Source organism: Rhamphochromis longiceps, linkage group LG9 (assembly GCF_057381845.1).
Source record: "Rhamphochromis longiceps isolate RC_006_pf linkage group LG9, R_longiceps_female_GT1.1, whole genome shotgun sequence".
In the NCBI taxonomy this organism is placed as follows: Eukaryota; Metazoa; Chordata; class Actinopteri; order Cichliformes; family Cichlidae; genus Rhamphochromis; species Rhamphochromis longiceps.
The window spans coordinates 31013392-31036868 of record NC_140565.1 but is presented as its reverse complement, the minus strand read 5'-3'; the positions used below and the strand labels follow the sequence as shown (position 1 = coordinate 31036868).

The 23477-nt window shown below is 42.1% G+C and overlaps 1 protein-coding gene across 1 annotated transcript in view; it reads right to left on the bottom strand.

Moving 5' to 3' along the window:
* LOC146662554 (uncharacterized) overlaps positions 1 to 19100 on the bottom strand; it is a 29439-nt gene extending 10339 nt beyond the window's left edge. The window contains exon 1 of the mRNA XM_085419273.1: positions 18640 to 19100. Within this exon, the coding sequence (XP_085275399.1) occupies positions 18640 to 18657 (18 nt within the window). The 5' untranslated portion in view covers positions 18658 to 19100. The remainder of the gene's footprint in view (positions 1 to 18639) is intronic.
* Between the last annotated feature and the right edge of the window lie 4377 nt (positions 19101 to 23477).

Here is a 23477-nt window from a genome sequence, read left to right as displayed (position 1 = left end):
ATAGCCCACTCACTTCTATAGTGCTGGTGATGTAGACAATAATGTCAGTTGATATGTAAAACTAGGAGAAGTAGACCACAAATGGGAGATATCGAGTGCTGGGAACACATTCTGTCTGATATTATTAATCTATCAGATTCTTGAATGTTTTATGTACTTAAGCCACAGTTAGAGAGTGAAACAGAGACTGACACCGGCTGAAATGTGTAGTAAACATTTTATTTTGAACTTTTATGAAGAAATACAAACTTTGAACTTTGAACTCTGGGCTGCTTTACTGTGTGTAATATTGCAAAGCACACTTTGCCTTTGTCAAGCAAACAACAACAACAACAATCACACACGCACACACAAACGTATAAAAACGATCACACAAAGAGGGACACAGAGGATGGAGACACAAGAGGAACCTAATGGACAAGGACCCAGAAAGGGAAAATCTACCACCATTCGCAAACGTCGTGTCGATTATTATACAGCAATAAAAAAGTTAATCCAGATACACACTTCAAATGTGAATTTGCGTTTCATCTCATGTTTTCCATCGTTTGTTTTTTTAAAAAAAAAAAAAACACTAGTGCTGTAATATCAATTCAAATTAGAATAAAAAAAATAAAGAGACGTACGAAACACTGTGGATGTGCTTTAATGTACTAGAAATACTACTCACCATCAGTTACAAATGAAAGAAATGAAGAAAGCTCGTTTTTGTCACGGGCCGGTATTTTGAGTTTTATGCCCGTTTGTATTATGTTCTGGTTTGTATAGTAGAGACTTAAACCTTCAGTTAGTTCTATGGTTGTGTTCTCTGTTTCCCTGTTTAGTTTTATCTGTTTAGGTTACTCTCATGTCTGTGTCTCCCCACTATGTTTGTAGCATCGTGTCTTCAGCGTGTGTTTGTTGTGTCCTCTGGGTTTAAGTCTCCCTCACCTTTGTGTGTCCCTGTTATGTCTTTGTGTCTCGTCTGCCTGTTCCGTCCTTATGTTTGTTTTTTTTTGCCTATCCCTTTTGGCTCTTTTGCCATCAGAATTATTGTCTAAAGGCAAAGAAAGATGCCCAACGGATTTACTTTACCAAATTGACCATCCCAGCCTTGCCATAATGGTCCATTTGATTCACCTTTTATTGTTTATTTTATTTTCACTTGCTGAATACGGGACAGACTTGACTGGAGGAAAGAAGGGGAGAAAGAAAGAGGGAAAGAGAAACAGCTGAGAAGAGGGACAGGGGAGAAGGGCAAAAAACAAAAACCAACAGAATGGGCAGGAAAAAAAAGACAAAAAATGCATATATCAATCACCTGGATCACCTGTTGAGAAAGAAAAAAGAAAACAAGCAGAAGAGAACAAGAGTAATAGAATAAACAACATCACAATGATATATGGGAATATGACAGTAAATACTAAATATTAAACATTATTGTGCAGCACATAAGATCAACAGAACACAGTGTGCTTTGAGGTAGGAGCCAAAAAGGGTGTAGTTTGTGGGTGTGATCACCCGTGTGTACACCTGTGAGCATGGACGCGCTTGTTTTTTTAAAAGGTTCCTTCATGTAATGATCTGCTAGAGGGTGTGGGGGGGCCACAGCCCCGTCCTCCAAGGCATGAAGCAGGTATGGAGGAGATCAAAACTCCAGACATCCAGAGGCCCCCAGAACACAAGAGACCAAGGAAGACCCACAGAGGGGCAGCTGCGCCACTGTCCCAGAAAGAGCTGAGGAGAGTCCCAGATGAGGGCTCACTCAGCAGCCGCGGAGCAGAAGCCAGGGGGAGTTGCAGTGACGTGCCCGTGAGCTCCGCCGGCAGCCAGCCGTGCCTGAGTGACCGAGCCCCAGGCCGAGAGGCCGGGGGCACCCCACCTCCGAAGTGGCCCGAGCGAGCCCCAGGCTCCAGGCCCCGATAAGCGGCCGCCAAGGAGTGAGCCGGCGTGTACCTGGACGCCCATCCCCAGACACAAAGAACCACCAACGCACCGATGTCTGAGGGGGTCCGCCACTGGCAGGGGAAGTGGTGGTGGGTGAAGATAGGCCTCCAAACCTTGGAGGGCCTGAGATGTCCCCAGAGAGGTGGTGTCTGATACCCAACCTGACATATAGACACAGACATACAGGCACACACAGATACAAACATCCATTCCCACCCTCATGCTCTCATATGCACTCACTCCACACTCAACCAACGTGGAGACAGACATAAAGAGACGCTGTACACACGATCACACTCCCCAAGCGTACTCTACAAACCGGGTCTAGGTACCCTTGCCCCTGGAGGGGGGAACTGCACCCAGACCCAGGTGGTGTTACCCTTTTCCCTGCGGTGGGGAGAGGCAGACCGCCCCGACTCCGCAGCAGCAGGGAGGCCCCACACTCCAGACCGCAGTCGGATGGCCAACTCCTCCTCCTAGCCCCCCCGCTCCAGCAGGTCGCAGAGAACGGGGGTGAGAGAAGACTCCAAACCTCCCTCCACCCGCTCATATGTAGTGTTGATGCATGTGTGTTCTAAGGTGCATTTAAAACCCAGGAGGGCATGGAGCTACCTGCCAGAGAGCAGCAGGTAAGCGCATAGTCCCTCCTGCTAGCCCTCAATGTCTACGTGTATTTAACATTGAGAGGTGGGCAACGACGCCAGGGGTGAGGTGTACACCCTGATGGTACTTTGGACTCCGTGTAGCGTGCCCACCCCCAAGATCCTATATGTATGTGTAATGAGAGTGTGAGTAATGTGAATGTCTAAGTTGTGAGATAAAATTGAGGCAGAGGCAGCCAGAAGGGAACAGAGGGGGGGGTAGCCTCCTCTGCACCCTGGTGACATACCCCTACTCCAAGGCCCTGCATGTGTGGGTGGTTGTGGTGGAGCGGGAAGAGGGAGGCAGCTGGAGATGGGGAGGGAAGGAAGGGAGGGGCAAGTGACCCCTCCCTGGGGCCAGCTCCCCCGCTGACCACAGTAGGCACCCCCATACTCCGCGACCCGCCAGGGAAAGGGGGCCCAGGCCCATCCAGACCGGGGCTCAGTGCAGCAGCGCCTCCCGGCCCCACAGAGCCCGGGACAGTCCACCCAACCCCACCACAGAGAAAACTGCACCCACCCCACCATCCACTCATCTTCCAGACTACATAAGACAATAGACGCCCAGGCTGAGATCTTCCTCCACCTCTCCTATATCTCCCCTTCCTGCAGAGAGAGTTCCTGAAGAGAGGAAAGCTCCGTCCTTACGTTATCCTCCCTGTGTTTCATTCCATGTCTGTCATGTGTATCCATGTATATTTCCCCAGCTAATCTTGTCTCTCCCTCTCTCTCTCGTGTCCCCTCGACCCCTGCGTCAAACTCGTGTTGTCACAGTCTATGTCTCACTATCTCCTGATTACATTTTTACAAATATATTTTACAAATATAAATACACAATGTATTGACAACCACTGCACATGTAAGAAAAATCCACAGATACATAAATCAGCAGTCATATTGCAGTGTGTGTTAGAGAGAGAGAGAGAGAGTGAGAGAGCGAGAGAGAGCCCCCAGGAGCCAGAGGCATCCAGAGATGGATGCACATACAAACAGATGAAGTTTACTAAAGAACAAAACATGAACATACAGAACCAGGGGTAAAAAAAAAAATAATAATTATATGAGTATGCGAAAAAAATTCACATACATATACAGTGGGGCAAAAAAGTATTTAGTCAGCCACCGATTGTGCAAGTTCCCCCACTTAAAATGATGACAGAGGTCAGTAATTTGCACCAGAGGTACACTTCAACTGTGAGAGACAGAATGTGAAAAAAAAATCCATGAATTCACATGGTAGGATTTGTAAAGAATTTATTCGTAAATCAGGGTGGAAAATAAGTATTTGGTCACCTCAAACATGGAAAATCTCTGGCTCTCACAGACCTGTAACGTCTTCTGTAAGAAGCTTTTCTGTCCCCCACTCATTACCTGTATGAATGGCACCTGTTTGAACTCATCATCTGTATAAAAGACACCTGTCCACAGCCTCAAACAGTCAGACTCCAAACTCCGCCATAGCCAAGACCAAAGAGCTCTCGAAGGACACCAGGAAAAGTATTGTAGACCTGCACCAGACTGGGAAGAGTGAATCTACAATAGGCAAGCAGCTTGGTGTGAAAAAATCAACTGTGGGAGCAATCATCAGAAAATGGAAGACATACAAGACCACTGATAATCTCCCACGATCTGGGGCTCCACGCAAGATCTCATCCCGTGGGGTCAAAATGATCATGAGAACGGTGAGCAAAGATCCCAGAACCACACGGGGGGACCTGGTGAATGATCTGCAGAGAGCTGGGACCAAAGTAACAAAGGTCACCATCAGTAACACACTACAACGGCAGGGAATCAAATCCCGCAGTGCCAGACGTGTTCCGCTGCTGAAGCCAGTGCATGTCCAGGCCCGTCTGAAGTTTGCCAGAGAGCACATGGATGATACAGCAGAGGATTGGGAGAATGTCATGTGGTCAGATGAAACCAAAGTAGAACTTTTTGGTATAAACTCAACTCGTCGTGTTTGGAGGACGAAGAATACTGAGTTGCATCCCAAGAACACCATACCTACTGTGAAGCATGGGGGTGGAAACATCATGCTATGGGGCTGTTTTTCTGCCAAGGGGACAGGACGACTGATCCGTGTTAAGGACAGAATGAATGGGGCCATGTATCGTGAGATTTTGAGCCAAAACCTCCTTCCATCAGTGAGAACTTTGAAGATGAAACGAGGCTGGGTCTTCCAACATGACAATGATCCAAAACACACCGCCCGGGCAACAAAGGAGTGGCTCCGTAAGAAGCATTTGAAAGTCCTGGAGTGGCCTAGCCAGTCTCCAGACCTCAACCCCATAGACAATCTGTGGCGGGAGTTGAAAGTCCGTGTTGCTCGGTGACAGCCCCAAAACATCACTGCTCTCGAGAAGATCTGCATGGAGGAATGGGCCAAAATACCAGCTACTGTGTGTGCAAACCTGGTAAAGACCTATAGTAAACGTTTGACCTCTGTTATTGCCAACAAAGGTTATGTTAGAAAGTATTGAGTTGTATTTTTGTTATTGACCAAATACTTATTTGCCACCCTGATTTACGAATAAATTCTTTACAAATCCTACCATGTGGATTCATGGATTTTTTCTTCACATTCTGTCTCTCACAGTTGAAGTGTACCTCTGGTGCAAATTGCTGACCTCTGTCATCATTTTAAGTGGGGGAACTTGCACAATCGGTGGCTGACTAAATACTTTTTTGCCCCACTGTATATGTGAATTTTTGAGGCTCTCAGAACAATAGAACTTTTTTGTTGGTTGAGTCTGATATTGATTGTATGTACAATTCCATATCCTTATAAAAAGGCAGAAATATGGTGTTTTATTAATAAACTTACATATATGAATAAAATATTTAGCTAAAAGTATTAAGAAATGTATAATAAAAAACATTTATCATTCTTCCTGGTGAACTTAAAGAAACAGAATAAAACATTTTCCCATCATTAAGAAAACTCCCTTAAAATATGGACAATAACAAAACTGCTAAATTCTTCCAGAATCTCTGTGTAGAGGAACAGTACCAAAAAAGATGTGCTACAGTTTCTGGATGATCCCCACAGAAAGTTCAATTAGTATTTATGTGTCTTTTAAATGTTACCATATAGTGACTGGCTGGGTAACATTTATGAAGAATTTTATATGAGATTTCCTTCACCTTGTTTACAATTAGATATTTATGGGATCATCCAGACGGTCTTCCAGGTGATATCTGGAACATGTTGGTTCCAGTAAGATATTATATATATGGGAGAGACACGATATCTTCTTGGAATAAACTACGTATTCTCTTATTGCTGTTACCAAGTTCCTGTGAAAAGCAGATTTTTCCCACTGCTGACTCAGCTGGATCAGGGAGAGTGACTGAGGTAGATATTGACCTGTCAGTGTTTTTATATAACATTAAAGTACCTGAGGGTATGGCACCAAGCACCATTGAGAATTCCCAAACACTGATGGGAAAATTATAAAATGTAAGGAATTCATTGTAAGTAAGTAGTGCTCCCTCTTTATTAACCAGCTGAGCCAAGGTCAAGGTAACTTTATTTATACCCATAGGCAAGGTAAATTTTCTTTACAGAAAAAATGACAGCATTTGGCATCCCTTTAAAAACACACATACCTAGTAAAGATATAAACCTCACTGTGGCACATATATAGTAATTTTAATATTTCGAATCAAAAACAGTTCTTATTTAATTCAGTGACAGCAACGGGGACAAAGCTATTTTTATAACGCTTTGTCCTGCATCTCGGAAATAGAAACTTCTGTCCTGAGGGAAGAAGCTGAAATTCACCCCTTAGAGGATGGTAACCATTTTTAAGGATTGATAAAGCCATCCTCTGTACCTCCTTAGAGTACAGGGAGGCTAAACAAGACTGTGGCTCACCTATCAGACGACTGGACCATCTCACTATCTGATTTAGAGAGTTTTGCTCTGTGACAGAGGTCTGACGAAACCATGCCACCAAACAAAAGGATAAAACAGACTCAATAAAAGAATGATAAAACAAAGTTAAAATTTTTTGGTCAATGTGGAAATGAGCAAGTTTCCTAAGACAATAAAGGTGCTGGTGACCCTTTTTACAAACTGATTTGCAATTTTGATCAAAGTTCAGTTTTTCATTGATTATGGTCCCAAGATATTTATATGATTGTACTTGCTCTATTTTCTGACCTTTAATTAAAGTGACTGCATGCCCATTTTGTTGTTTCCTAAAATCAATCACCATATCTTTTGTTTTAGATATGTTCAGCTGGATATAAGACTCCTCACACCACTGAACAAAGTCATCAATGACTGGACCGTGGTTAGTTTCACCCTCTTTCAGTAAGCTGACAATAACAGAGTCATCTGCATATTTAATGATGGCCCTGTTTTCACATCTGCTCTGACACATGTTTGTATAGAGAATGAATAATAAGGGAGATAAAACAGACTCAATAAAAGAATGATAAAACAAAGTTAAAAAATTTTTGGTTTGGAGCTTGCAATGCGTCCTGTCATAGAACCCTCCAACGCATAGTGAGAGCTGCAGAGAGGATCATTGGTGTCTCTCTCCCCTCCCTCCAGGACATTTACAGCACCCGTCTCACTAAAAAAGCCCTTTGCATAGCGGCCAATCCCACGCACCCAATGCAAAGCTTCTTCAAGCTGCTGCCGTCAGGGAGGAGACTGCGGAGTCTCCAGGCCAGGACCAGCAGACTGAAGGACAGCTTCATCCATCAGGCTGTCAGGAAGCTTAACTCCCTCCCGATTCTGCCCCCCTCTCCCCTCTTCTCCACCACGGTCTCACTGAACTCTGTCACACACACACACACACACACACACACACACACACACACACACACACACACACACTCACTCTCTGACGCACTCACTGGCCTGCTCCAGTCACTTTGTGGAGCATTGGACTGCCATTACCTCATAAGACTTTGTCTGTCACACTATCTTTTATCGTACATTACTAAATCTCCATCTGCACTATTTGCCTATTTGCACTACTCTGTCTGGTTTGCACTCAATGCCATTTACCCTTACCTGAATATTGTATATTGTATATTGTATAGTTTCTTGTTATATGTAAAATTGTATTGTATTTAGAGATGGACCGATCCGATATTACGTATCGGTATCGGTCCGATACTGACCTAAATTACTGGATCGGATATCGGAGAAAAATAAAAAATGTAATCCGATCCATTAAATATCACGAAAGCAGCTCACAAAACTTGCAACACGCTGTAACTCACCTCAGAACGTTAGCACGTCGGAGCAGTATGCATCACGTGATAGAGCAGCTGTGGCATGCGGGACCTGTTGGTGGTCTGGATACCATTTGGAGCTTCGCTACCAACCCGGCATGTCATCTCCAACAAAGTTATCCCCGAGAGAAGTAAAGCAAGTGTGTAAGTCCATCTCTGAATGTATGTAAAGCATTCCTACGTTAAGCTTAACAAGCGACTGCCTCTTCTTGCTGCTACTTCAATCATGAAACTGCTTAACGATCAGCTGATCGGCTTTTCTGTCGCGAGTGAGTCCGTCTCTCTGGTTTGTTTTTGGCCCACTTTGCACCAGAAAGAGGAAACCAGCGGCTGAACAACAGCAGCACGTTTAAGCTTGATAAGCTGTTGTTAGAATTTATTTAATATTACTTTCTACTCGAGGATCTTTTTCTACGTAGCTGACGGCTGGTAACTGTGCAGGGGCGGATCTAGCAAAGTTTAGCCAGGGGGGCCGATAGGGCATTAACAGGGAAAAGGGGGCACAAAGACATACTTTTCTTTCTTATTCTCATTTAAAATGTCTAGCTTTTAATAAATAATTATCCGAATCTTACACCCAAAGTTTTAATTTGATGTAAAATGAATAGAAGTCAATTACTGTATATAGTGACTATTAAGTCTAATATATATACTCTAGTAAGCTATAGTCCTTTTTCCTTTGGGAAGGTACCATCTGTGCAGTCTGCAATTTTGTTGAAGAAAGATGTTGAATCTATTTAATATTTCTTGAAAAATAATTGATTTCTGTGCATTTTTTTTTCACACTGAATCAAATTAAGGTTGATTACGTCGATTAAGCATCATGAGGTGGAGCGTGAGGGGTGGTTCCCTATTTTTTATTTATTTATTTTTGTTGTTGCTGGGAGTTGGAACCCTATTAGTTAGGTTGCTTAATATTTATGCTAAGTACTCTTTAAAATACCAGAATAGTGAGGATGGTGTAGGTTTAAGTTTATTAGATTGATCAGTATTGCTGAACTATGAAATTTTTTTTTTTGCATACAGGTATAACAGAATAGCTTTAGTGTAGTTGTTGTTTTAAACTTGAGTATGAACTTATACAAAATGCAGCAAGATATTTAAAAAACAGTTTTGTTGATTAAAAAACACTATATCGGATTCATATCGGTATCGGCAGATAACCAAATTTATGATATCGGTATCGGTATCGGACATTAAAAAGTGGTATCGTGCCATCTCTAATTGTATTTATTTAAATTTCTACTTTTTAATTATTTTACTTGCATTTTTTAATCACTCTCTTATATTTAAATGTTTATTTGCTATTCATCTAGGGGTTGAGAGTAACGAAATTTCAATTCTCTGTATGTCCTGTACATGTGGCAGAATTGACAAATAAAGCTGACTTTGACTTTGACTTTGATAAGACGCACCCTTGAGGAGAACCTGTGGAGGAGAACACTGGGTCAGACAGAATCCCATTTATTCTCACTCTTTATGACCTGTTAGTTAAAAAAATCTAAAATCCAGCCCATCAGGTTTTTCCTGATTTCAAACTGTTCTAAAAGTCTTTTAATTAAAATATGGGCCTGTATTGTATTAAAAGCCAAAGAAAAATCAATGAAAAGAAGTCTTGCAAAAGTCCCTTTACTCTCTACATGTTTAAGAATCAGATTTAACAAAGTCAAAAGTGCGTCCTCCACTCCTCTATTGGGCCTATATGCAAACTGCATTGGATCCAGCTGATGTTCAGTCTCTTTCATAATCACATTTCTGATGATTTTTTCAAAGACTTTCATTACAACTGAAGTGAGGGCAACAGGTCTGAAGTCATTTAGAATTTTTGGACGACTAGATTTAGGGACAGGAACCACGACTGCTTCTTTCCAAAGAGAGGGCACATGTTGTGTTTGCAATTTATAAGCATTCTTCACCGATCCGTAACAAAGGTCCAACATTTTATCCCGTCTGGTAGGACAGGATAGATATTGATACAGATTGCCCAAAGTATTTTTAAGAGAGACATGGTTAAAATCCCCCATTATAAAGTTTGGTGCGTCAGGAGAGAGCACCTGCAGCTTCTGCACTACGTCTGAAATGATGCTGCAAGTGGAGGCGGGGTGTGCCCTCGGGTGAATGTAAACTACGGTAATAAAAAGTTGTGGAAACTCACGAGGGAGATAAAAAGGGCGCAGTGACACAGATAAAAGTTCAACATCTGGTGTACAAATACACTCTCTAACACTCACAGCGCTACAGTAACGTTTGTTCACATACAAGCATACTCCCCCTCCTTGAGATTTCCCTGTTACCCGTGCATCCCGATCGCGGCGAAAGGGAGCTCCAAAACCGTCAATTGAAAAATCAGCGTCCTGATCCAGCTCCGTCAGCCATGTCTCAGAAAAAGCCCCATTACACAGCTGAAGTCTTTCTGGAACCTGACGTTTCCCTGGAGTTCATCCAGCTTGTTCCTAAGAGACTGAACATTTCCAAGGATAACAGATTGCAGGGGAAACCGACTGACCTGTTGTCTCCTCAGACGCAATTTAACACCTCCACATCTCCCTCTTTTCCTCTTCTCACTCATTCTGTTAGAGTCTTTATGTATAAAATCCGGCATACATGAGGTGACCTCGCGGGAGTAGAAATCCAACCACAATGAAGAAAAAAGAATCCATGACGTTCTCACTGTTGTGGAGCGTCACTTTGTAAGAAAACTGTCACTTCTTTCAACCAAAACACATGCCAGCAATAGAAACAAAAAGAAACGATAAGAACTTAAAAACTTAGGATGCCAAGCTCTAACTCACTGCCAGTCGCTGCGTGCGCATGCCACCAATAGGATCCCATTTTGGACCCAAGATTCCAGGAAAAGTGATTTATTTTTAAATAAAATATCTCTGTTGTTCCAGATGAGGTGGACATCACAACAATGTGATTGGTCACTGGAAATGTTGAACCTGGAACAACATTTATTATGATGATGTGGGAACAACACCAACACGAGGAGATCATTCCAGGATGAATGTCAAAGGGAAAGTCCCTGGGACGCTTCCAGTTATGTTTGCATCCGGCGTAGTCATCTGACCGGTCTGTGCTATATCACCCCTCCTGACCCGGAGTGGTATAACATTTTGTAGAAAAGTTTGATCGATTCGCTCGCTCTCTCTCTCTCTCTTACAAAAATAATAAATTCTCTGGGGGGGTTTTCTCATAAGTTTATGGTACCCGACGGAGGAAGCATTGACCAGGACGGTCGTCTGACTCCTTCTTGATGTGCGTAAAACAAGGCCATTTTCTTTTAGGGTTTCTGTCTATTCTCTGTTAACGGGAAAACCCGTTGTAAAAGTAGCTATAAAAATGAAGAAAAACTCTTTACTTTGGTATGAGTGGCTGCACAAAACCAAAATACCTCATTGGGGTGTTTAAATAAAATTATTTAGTTTTGAATTTAGTTCCGAGTTCTGAATATGTGCGCGGTGCTTTTTTTTCCACTAAGGGTTATTTTACACGTACAAGGAGTTGAGGCCTGCATGAAATTCTTTGCTAGGTTACAAGCATTAAGAAATACTAATATCGATTAGAGGGGTTGTTGACGTCTTCTTGACCTGCGGTGTGTGCAAAATAAGACTGTTTTCTTTTAAGGATTCTATTTTCTGTTAATGAGAAAACCCGTTGTAAAAGTAGCTCAAAAGATGAAGAAAAACTCTTTACTTTTGGTCTGATAAGGAGTGGCTGCACCAAACCAAAATACCTCATCGAGGCGTTTTAATAAAATTATTTGGGATAGAGTTCTGAATATGTGAGCGGTGCTTTTTTCACTAAGAGATTTTTTTTACACGTGCGAGGAGACGAGTGGGTGGCCTGTAGGTTAATATAAGAAAGTAAAATAAATCCGCTATTGTAAAAAGAAATGGCTCTCTACAAGCAATAGAAAGTCCTTCTTCTCATTACAAGCGTTGGTGTAGCATGCCTCCACCCGGCTCTATAAATATAAATGCAATCCGTTACTAGTCAGATAATCTTAAAGGTTTTTATTTTATTGCGCCTGTAATAAGATTAACATAAGAAAGAAAAATAAAGCCGCTATTGAAGAAAGAAATAGCTCTTTACTGAGAAAAAGGTTATCAAGATCATTGTCATAATACTGAAACATTTAAACAGAATTCAAACTATGAGTTTGTCTGTGAAAAACGAACTGTCTTGATCATTCTGTCTGTCTCTATGCAGCATGCGCTCCGATCTCCACTGACTCATCAGAAATCTGCTGCGTCACCCCCCTGAACTTTTCCTCCCCCCAGGAACCACCCCTCCTTTTTTCCCACCGGATGCAATTAGTCACACATATGGAATAGATTAGACACTTCCGGAGTACTTTCTGTAAGGTCAAAAGGTCAAGGCTAGGGCTATCAATCAAACTGATGACACATGGTGTAGGGTTATGTTTTTTTTCAATAAGGATGTTATGTGTTTGTATACTTTCTGCCCAGTTTGACCCATTTAGCAAAAGTCAGCCCGTTTAAGGCTCTGATATCTATTCTGTGTGACTTAAGGCAGTTATGACATGGTCTGATTTTCTCACCCAATAAAGGAATATTTCATATATCATTCTACTCGTCATTCTATCAGACACAGTTATCACAGCTCGTACATTTTCTTTTTACACATATATGTAAGCACTGAGCCAAATTTAGTAATGCCAACATACTGAAGGAACAACATTTGTCTCTTATATATGATACATCTATATATACACTGTCAAAGATACTTGAGTGTCTTTGAGTGAAGATTTAAGGTGATAGGATATATAAATAGCTGCAACTAGTATCTTTACTGAAGCTCAGTATTTGACACGGAGTTCACTCACATGTGCTGTACCAGTTTACCTGCACATGTGATGTGACAATAGAAGTGATTTGATTTGAGAGTTCAAACTCACTGCTGTAATAACTAATAATGATTAGTATAATAACTATAATATTGGCCATATCATATTTACACTGACTTTAGTCTCATGAACAACATTAACTATTTGTTATTTACTAGCTAATCTTATATGACTGTTCAGTACATATATGAAGCCCAACAATCATGTTTTACAGTCCTGTGGTCTCAGCCTCAGATACTTATTAAATCAAACAAAGCTCATGTAGAAACAAACAAACGAACAAAATATCAAATCAAATCAAATCAAATCAAATCACTTTTTATTGTCACATCACATGTGCAGGCACACTGGCACAGCACATGCGAGTGAAATTCTTGTGTGCGAGCCCCACAAGCAACAGAGAGCAAAATACAAGAATGGCCAACCTGAAACTAATAAATATATGTACAATATATAATAGTGTATGCATTTCTGGATGTGTATACTAAATATTTTCCTACGTGTGTGTGTGTGTGTGTGTGTGTGTGTGTGTGTGTGTGTGTGTGTGTGTGTATACACATTTTTACAAATTAAATAGTAAAAAAATAAAATAAAATAATAATAATAATAATAATAATAAAATATATAAAATATACAGAGTTGAATATGTGCAAAACAAGTGGCATTTATATACAGTGTGGAGTGCATAATGTTGAAGTTCCAGTAGTGAAGCTGAGGTGTCTATGACGTGTTCAGCAGTCTGATGGCCTGATGGAAAAAGCTGTCTCTCAGTCTGCTGGTACGGGACCGGATGCTGCAGAACCTCCTTCCTGATGGATATGTTCTGATATGTTCTCCTTCATTTCTGTCAACCACACGTTTCCAGCTATCATGGTTGCTAGGCAACCTGGGCAGCGCGACGGAGGCTAGACCGTCCCATTTCACAAGCCTCACACTTCCGGCCTTAGCGGTCTTTGAGTACGCGGCGCTTGAGGACCATTGAGGCTGCGTACTTTAAGGCTGCAGACCCTGAATTGGGATACAGCCTATGTTAAAAGACTTTGAAGCGAGTTGCTAAAGAATCGAGGCTGCTGCTAGCTTACGTAGCATTAGCACTGTGCCGCAAGTTGGTCGCCTGTTTACGAGCGGCACCATTGTTTATTGTTGGTCTGCATATGGAAGACTGTTAATGCTTGCATATGGTTAAGAGAAGCTGGTTATAAATACTATTGTTACTGCTTAAGTTCTAATGCAGATTGATCATTTAATTTAGCACTTTAATAGAAAGCAGTATTTAAGAATACTCAAGTAAAATAATAATAATAATAATGGATACTTTATTGATCCCCATGGGGAAATTACTTGTAAATATTGTACTACAAAGCTTTATGCACTGCATTGATGTGTTAAAAAACATGTTTGGGATTGTTCACAGTATTTGCAGATGTGTGATAACAAACAATTTGTTTTTTGGTTTGTATTTAAAGGTTTTTCACCTATGGCTGACTATGACCGAAAAGAAGATTAAAGAAAAAGGAAAACAAAAGAACTGCCTGGTCATTGAGTGAAATCCAGTTAAACACCTGTGGTAGATGCATCAATCCCTTTCAAGCGGGGAAGCTGCAAAAACTTAAAGAGCTTGACAGTTTCAAAGATATTTAGTTTATATATTTTATATGAGACAGTACTTGTGTAAGAATGACTGATGTTGCGCCAAAAACTGATTGCCAAAAATTGATTTCCGGTTTTTGCCCTAAACTGATTGCTCGTGTGTGCGCGCGTGCGCGCCCCCGCGCCTGTGTGTCTGTGCACTCTCGTGTCTCTGGGACCATGCTTGTGTGTGTGAAAATGTGTTAAACCAGAGTAAAAGCGCTTAGTTAAACTTGTGCTTTTGTAACATTCAGTATGGCGAGACATACAGGTTGCATGCCTCGGGGGAAGACTTTATTTCAATTTATTTGCATTTGTATAATCCGAACAAGGAGATTTAGAATCAAAGTCAGAGTCGCAAAAAACTGTCGCCCTGGCTCCCAGCAAAAAACTCCTGAAAAAACCGCCGTCTTTTCTCCCAAAACGCACAACAACAAAAAACCCCTAGAATAACTCGATAGAACTCTCACGGCTCCCAACCCAACCCTTAGGCAAATAAGCAGGAAACCTCCTGGAAAACCCTCCGTCTTTCTCCAAAACACGCGCAACAACAACAAAAAAAAACCCTAGAATAACTTAGGGAACCCTCTATTTCCCAAAACCTTATATTCAAAAACAGGGGAAAACTCCTGAAAAAATCCTTAGTCTTTTTTCTTCAAACGATCCCTCTTCCTCAAATTCTCAAGTTCTCCCTTCGCTCTTACTCGAACCCGCAGCCGCAGCCAGCGCAGAAAGAAAAAGCGTTTGTCCTACTCCCCGGCTTAGCTCCCGAATGCTGCTTAGCTCGTTCGAAAATTTGCGCCGGAGACCAACTCGTCTCTGAGGCGTGCCTAACTTCGCCCCACTGCCAATCACATAACAAATGGGCGGCTCCCCTCGCACCCCGGTTAGCCAATCGGATGCAGGTCCGATTTACATTCACAGCGATAGGTTTATTCTCTCGCTCACATTCAGGAGAAATAATTTAACATTTAGGCCTAAATTGAACTGTTTTTTTTTTCCCTCAGAAAAAAGAAGACTTTTCTCTTTTTTCGCAAACAACATGGACGCCAGACCTGCCAACCTCACTGTGGTCTCTCAGACCCCAGTAACTAGCTACAGAGCCCCCGCGACTCCAGCGCAACTCACACGAATGCATCTTTGTAGGGTTCAGCCAGCACCCGCTAACCCAATGTAGGACAGCATCCGTCTCAGCTCCGGCGGATTTTGGGGCTATTCCTTCAGCCTCAGAGAGAGCGAAATCTATTTCTATCAACTAAAAGCAGGTGAAAGTTTTGGCCCGCTAACACCACAGATTGCCTTTACTTCGTCTGACTGGGGTGTTTTGAGCCTCATCGCGACGCCCGAAGTGCAGAAGAGCCTGCGGGAAATGAGCTCGCAACAACCGGGAACCAGGGATCATCAACAACTGCCGTGGCTTTCCCTATGTACATATCAATCGGTAAGTGTTAATCTTCCTGTCTAACTACATTTTTGCATTTTCCTTTTGACCATTCTCTCAATCCTTTCACTTAAAAAAATATATCACAAGGGTTTGTAACACGTAAACAACATGGACGCCATCCATTCATTCGCTTCCGCTTATCCTTTTCAGGCTCTCCCTAGGAAGACACAGGCTGCGCCCCCGCCTCCACCCAGTCGCCGCACGTTCGCTCAGGTCAGCCGGTGTGCCGACGTTTAAAATCCCTCGCCGCCCAGCCCCGCAGGTCGCGGCCCAGGGTCCCCTAGGATCACAGAACCCTAAGACCCACTGGCCCAGGAAACATGTCCCGCCTGCTGCTGCTCAGGGTGCCCCATCACCAGCCAAGCAGTCGGACCACAAGAAGAACAACATGCCTAACATCCCCCATGGGGGAGATCGGAGCCGGACAAGCCCGGGCTCCAAGTTCACTCTAGGACACAGTTCCGGAGCCCGTTCGGAGAAGTGTGTTCTGCCTCCACCTTTCAGCGCCTGGGACTCGAGTTGGATCCCACAGAGTGAATGAATATAAATAATGAATGAATGAATGAATATGAATGAATGAATATTCTTTATTGTCATTGTCACAAGTACAATGAAATTGAAAGATGTCTCCGGTCAGTGCAACATCACGAAAGATAAATACTTAAAAAACTATAATAGATAGGATATAAAGGATAAAAATACATATAAAATACAGTATTCTCATACGGTAAATACACCCACGCAATCCAGGCCTAAGGCCCCATACAGACACTCAACATATAACCTAGTTGATATACCACTCAAACTATCAATCACTCAATCAGTTTGTTAGCGCATCCAACAAAACATGTCTAAAAGCATTCCAACATCAAGGGCACAAATGACAACCAGGGCAATGAGAGTCATCTACTTTTTGTAGCATTAAGACATGATATTGCAATTGGATAGAAACTGTGTTTGAGTCTGTTAGTCCTTGTGTGTGTTGTTCTATACCGTTTGCCTGAAGGCAGCAGTTCGAACATGGAGTGTCCAGGGTGTGAGGTGTCCTTTATGATGTTATGGGCTCTTTTGAGGCAGCGAGAACTGTGTAGATCTTTCAGTTTGAGGAGAGGGCAGCCGATTGTCCTTTGGGCAGCGTTGATTACTCCCTGGAGTGCTTTCCTCTGAGCCACTGTGCAGCTAGCGTACCATATGCCTATGCAGTACGTTAGTATGCTTTCGATGGAGGCTCTGTAAAAAGACACCAGCAGTCTCTGTGTGATGTTGTTCTTCCTAAGCACTCTCAGAAAGTACAGTCTCTGTTGTGTCCTTTTCAGTAGCTCAGAGGTATTCACACTCCAGGATAGGTTTCCCTCTATGCTGACTCCCAGGAAGCGGAACTCTGCCACCCTCTCCATATGGTCGTCGCTGATGATTAGTGGTTGGATTTCTGTCTTGTGTCTTCTGTAGTCAATTATGAGTTCTTTGGTCTTTTTCGTGTTTAGGAGAAGGTTATTATCCTTGCACCATGAAGACAGCCGCTCCACCTCATCTCTGTAGGCAGACTCATCTCCCCCAGATATGAGCCACACCACAGTAGTGTCATCTGCGAACTTTACAATGGTGTTGCTCTGGTGGGCGGGGGCGCAGTCGTGTGTATAAAGCGAGTAGAGCAGTGGACTAAGCACGCAGCCCTGTGGCGACCCAGTGCTTAGATTTAGGGCTGGAGATGTGTAACATCCCACTCTCACTCTCTGTCTGCGGTCAGTGAGGAAGCTATTGATCCACTTACAGGTGCTGTGAGGAAGCCCTAGTTCTTTTAGCTTGGCGTCCAGTTTGTATGGAAGAATGGTGTTAAATGCCGAGCTATAATCCACAAAGAGCATACAGAGAGTGCATTTCAGCAAAGAGACGACGAGACACTGTTCAGCTGAATCAAGCATGTCAGTCTCACAAAACATACTGTTTATTTACCCAAGATTAAGTCAAGACATATTGCTGATCATTAGTGGAAACTGAATAGAGAAGTGGAGCAAGGCAGCTGCCTTGGGGTAAACCGCAGTTCGTAACTGAGAAATAACCATTACAATAAACCTTCTGCTATCTTCTGTCCAAATAACTTTTCATCCAGCACAAAGCAGCTGGTGAAAATCCATAACATTTTAGTTTATCAATCAAAAGATCATCATTTATCAAATCAAATGCAGCACTAAAGTACAAGAATACCACTTTCCCATCATCTAGATGTTTATACCATATATTATCTGTCATATGAATTAGAGCTGAGCTGGTAAAATGACCAGCTTGGTTCAGTGAAGAAAAATGTCTGATTGTAACCTGAGGGTTTTTTACATTAAGAAAAAGAAACCAAACATCAAACACATATAAGCCTAAACAGTAACACATGAAAGTAGAGCAGGGCGATATGACCAAAAATATTTATCACGATATACATTTGAAAATTTGTGAAAACAATATAATTGACGATATAATTGACAACTTTATTAGTGCAAAAACACCATCAATGTATTTTCACTTAAACAAGCAGCTGTTTTTTATGTGCATTAAAGTTATATAAAAAATTAACAGTGCAAATGCAAATGGCTTGCTGACAGTTTAACCAAAAGGCATTTCCAGAGGAAATTGGCTGACATTTGCTCCAAGGCATTTGTATTTGCACTGTTAAATTTTTATATAACTTTAATGCACATAAAAAACAGCTGTTGGTTTAAGTGAAAATACATTAATGGGGTTTTTTTTTTGCACTAATAAAGTTGTTGAGTTGTAAAGTATTTTGTCTCGGGTCAATCATATCGTCAGTTACATTGTTATCGCAAATTTTCAAATGTATATCGTGATAAATATTTTTGGTCATATCGCCCTGCTCTGTCTGTCACCTTCTGTGTTGAGCTCATTGTTTCCTCTGTAGTGGCTGAGCTGAGTCCAAGTAGCTGAAAATGTTCCTCTGCTGCTCCGTCAGACTCTTCTCCTCCTGCTGATCAGCTGGGACACAAAACAGATCTTTGTTAGGCTCCACACTGCACTGAAGAGTCAAAGTGTCTCATATGTTCATCTGACAACAAAAAACAAAAAAATTTTGCTTCCCCAAGTGGGCAAACAGACACAAAAGGTTTGAGCACGGATACCAAATTTAGCAGTATGGCAGACCAGTAGCAGGAGAGACTGAGGCCTGTTATTAGAATCAAATGCCCAGTGGGCCGACACACCGATTTGCACCGATAAGACAAAGACAGCTGAGTTTTATCCTGGAATACATTTTTTTTTACATTTCCTTGAAATGTTTTTCATTGTAGCACTTTTACCTCCAACTAGGGGTGCAACAATACACAAAATTCACAGTTCAGTTCGATACTTTGGTGTCACAGTTCAATATTTTTTCGATACAAAAAAAAAATGTTCATGCCTTTTTAATTTGTCATTTATTAAAATTATAAATATATATTTTAACTCAAAAGTACAGTTTTTAAATTTAATGTTGATGAAACAACAAAAATAAATAAATCTGATAGAAAACTCAATCATCTTTGGAAAAGAGTTTATTACAGAGAAATGGCTCTTTCCAAAAAAAAAGCTATTCTATACGCTTCTTCTGGGCTATATTCTCAGCAGCATATTAAACATCAGGTCCCCATAAGGAGAATCATGTGCTAACGGCTGTCTAAATGACTCGGGTAAAGTTTGTAGCATGCGTGCTTGTTGTTTTTGTCTGCTTCCACTTGTCTTTGCACTAGGATGATGTCGGCATAAATGTGTAGTCATATTCATTGTGTTCCCACTAGTGCTGTCAGCGTTAAACTCGTTAAAATGACGTTAACGCCATAACGCTGCAAATCTCCCTTAACGAGTTACCATGGATCGTGTGCGTGGGGCTGTACGGCATCAACACGTTAACAAGCTAACTGCGCTAACGCACTAGTTCCCACCAATTGAGCATTGCGTGGCACATCCGACATACTGTTTTACTTTTGTCCATGACGCGCTTACCTTCAGGGTCATGCTTCACATGAACATCAAGATAGTTTCAAACGCCAGATCTGAATGAAGGTGGGGGAGGTTCAATTTCGGGTAGCGTTGAGGCAGTTGCCATATTGCAACGAGCTTGGCTTCTGTCTTGCTAGCTTGCGCTGCGCTCAGTGGATCTGCACTCGACAGTGCAGCCTAGGCGGGGTAGTCGAACACAGATCTACTGAGCGCTCAACACAGACAGCATCGTTGGAAGAAAAGTTGATAAAACAAATAAAAGATTTTGTATTGTTCGATACATATGCCTACAGAACCGAAAGCACTGTATCGAACGTATTTGCTTGTTTATTTTTTTTAAAAACACACTCCCTTCACCTCTTCTACATTCTTATGTTTCTCCCAGAGCAGATCTGAGGGGCAGCCCCTCAGTCATACACATATACTTTTAATCTCACCCTTAAGGGGTGGTCCCCAGGAGTTTCACAGCATGGTTTAGAACAGTGGTTCTCAAACTGTGGTACACATACCACTAGTAGTACTTAGTCTCTCTCTGGTGGTAAACGGAAAATCTCAATTTTTTTTAAAGACTAAACAATATGTAATTGTGGAGGTATGCAAAGACGACAAGCGTTCCCGGGGCTCTTCTGGGAGAGAGAGTGTACCAGAAAACGTCTCCCCGAGCATGAGTCCTCTATAAAGAGCAGCTTATTGCCAGTGGTGGGGGCCCCTTCTGCAAGTGAGTAGTAACCCTTTGCAGCCAGCAACAGTGAATTGGCGAAGCCAGCTGTCGGAGGAAGACTTGAGTGAAGAGGAATCCGCCTTCATCTGTCTCTAGCAAGGACAGTGTGCTCTACATGAGCTCAAGAGCAATACCGTCACCCAGGCCCGAGAGAGGAGTTTCTCGGCCCGAGAGAGGAGTTTCTCGGTCCGAGGGAGTAGCGCTGTAGACGTGGACAAAATTGTTGGTACCCTTCAGTCAATGAAAGAAGAACTCACAATGGTCACAGAAAAAAACTTTAATCTGACAAAAGTAATAATAAATAAAATTCTATGAATCTTAACCAATGAAAATCAGACATTGCTTTTCAACCATGCTTCAACTGAATTATTTAAATAATAAATGGATGAAACAGGGCTGGACTAAAATGATGGTACCCCTAGAAAAGAATGAAAATAATGTGACCAAAGCGACATGTTAATTCAAGGTGTGTCCACTAATCAGCATCACAGGTGTCTACAATCTTGTAATAAGTCAGTGGGCCTATATATAGGACTCCAGGTGTTGTTTGGTGACATGGTGAGTACCACACTCAACATGGACCAGAGGAAGCAAAGGAAGGAGTTGTCTCAGGAGATCAGAAAGAAAATCATAGACAAGCATGTTAAAGTTAAAGGCTATAAGACCATCTACCAGCAGCTAGATGTTCCTGTGACTACAGTTGCACATGTTATTCAGAAATTTACGATCCATGAAACTGTAGCCAACCTCCCTGGATGTGGCCACAGGAGGAAAAGTGATGACAGATCAAAGAGACGGATAATCCGAAAGGTAACAAAAGAGCCCAGAAAGACTTCTAAAGAGATCCAAGCTGAAGTTCATACTCAAGGAACATCAGTGTCAGATCGCACGAGCCGTCATTGTTTCAACCAATCCCCGGGTCTCGGACCGGTACCGGTCCGTGAGTCGTTTGGTACCGGCTGCGAGAGTTGAGGCTCAGGTGTGAAATGTATGGTTTTCAGGGTTTATATCGGTTTTCAGTGTTATTTTGTTATCGTTAACTCTGTTTAATGGGCGACCGTGGCTCAGGGGGTTGGGAATCGCATCTGTAACTGGAAGGTCGCCGGTTTGATCCCTGGGCTCTCTGTCCTGGTCGTTGTGTCCCTGTGCAAGACACTTAACCCTACTTGCCTACTGGTGTTGGCCAGAGGGGCCGATGGCGCGATATGGCAGCCTCGCTTCTGTCAGTCTGCCCCAGGGCAGCTGTGGCTACAACTATAGCTGCCTCCACCAGTGTATGAATGTGAGAGTGAATGAATAGTGGTATTGTAAAGCGCTTTGGGTGCCTTGAAAAGCCCTATATAAATCCAATCCATTATTATTATTCCTGGGTCTTTTCACGTGTGTTATGAATAAATCTTCTTTTTTTCGGTACCAGTACTAGTTTTATTTTGTTGTATCCGCGACACCTTAAACGCCGGTTCGTGAAAATATTATCGGGCATAAACCGGTCCGTGGCGCAAAAAAGGTTGGGGACCGCTGACTCAGACAACTTAAAAATATTATTGTTTGGCTTTTTTCAGTGTTTTATTTGTTCCTGACTAAATCAGTTAGGCTGAGATCAAAGTTATTAAATTAAATAAATAATAATAATAATAATAATAATGGATTGGATTTATATAGCGCTTTTCAAGGCACCCAAAGCGCTTTACAATGCCACTATTCATTCACTCTCGCATTCATACACAATAAAACATTATTATTCCCTCGGGAGGGTTCCTCTGGGAGTTTCACACAGCTGAAAACACGTCAAACAGAAAACTGATTAAACAAAAGTGTGAGATGGTCAAGAATTTATGCGTCCGGTTATATTTTAGATAGCAAGGAGCAGACGGCAAAGTTTCACTCCACTGAGAGAGGTTGTGATGCAATTCTGAAGGCTAGACCGTCCAACCTCACAATCAGTCACGTCCAGCCTACCAGATTTTCGAAGGACCTGGCCCACACCCACACACCTTTTGAATGTTGGCAAATATGTGTATGTGGTGTCTGTGAAGGTTCTCAGTCATCGTAGTCTAAGGAGCTTGGAAAGAAAAGTGTCTGGACTTCTTTAAGAAGCTTGAAATACATTTAAATCTGGGACTCTCCACCATTTGACCCTTAGAACGGAAGAAGCTTCTCGGATGATAAGAGGTGAAACGTCTTCATGTGTATGTGGTGTTAAATAGGCCTATACTACTGCGCTTTGATGTAGCTCGTAAGGGTGAAACTCATTGTGAAACGTTTGAGAACCACTGCTACAGAACAATGGTAATTTCCCTTATATGGTAACACCTGCAACCCACGTGACACCCAGAATAGAGATTGACAGACCACGTGACTTTCGCGCATTGCATGCCGGGTACTAGTGGCAAAACAATCAAACCAATGAATCAAATGCAAGCATTTGCAGCACCGCAAAACGTTCATTCTCCGGTTCCAATACCTTCTTGCTTTTTCTTTGCCCCCCAAAAAAGGTATGTAAAAAACAAAGGAGAACAATGCCGGTCCGTACAAAGACAGACTTGATGAAAAGTCAAAGAAAAGATACGAGGAAAAAATCAAACGAGTGAAAGGGTTAGACCCTGACGAGCACACAGAGTGGACAAAATACGTTAGCATGCTGCCCAACTTTCACCACGCTCATATTTATAATTATACGGTTCTTGGAGTGAGTGCATACACTCATGACGTTTTTAGTAACTTCAGGTCACTGCAACAAGCCCAGGTACAGTTTACCGACGGATGGGTACAGGACCTTGAAATGCACCGAAAGACCATCGTACGTATCATAAGTTTACCAGTCTCACAAATCGTCTTCATAAATACACATTCGTTAACAGTTTATTAATAGGACCTTTGAGCTCAACAGTAATTAATTAGTAGTGGAAATAATTTCTGGTACGCATCACAGAAATGTAGCAGTGACAATAATATTGTATGCTGTAATTGTACTGGCCAATTAGTGATACAAAAAAAAACTTTTATCCTGTG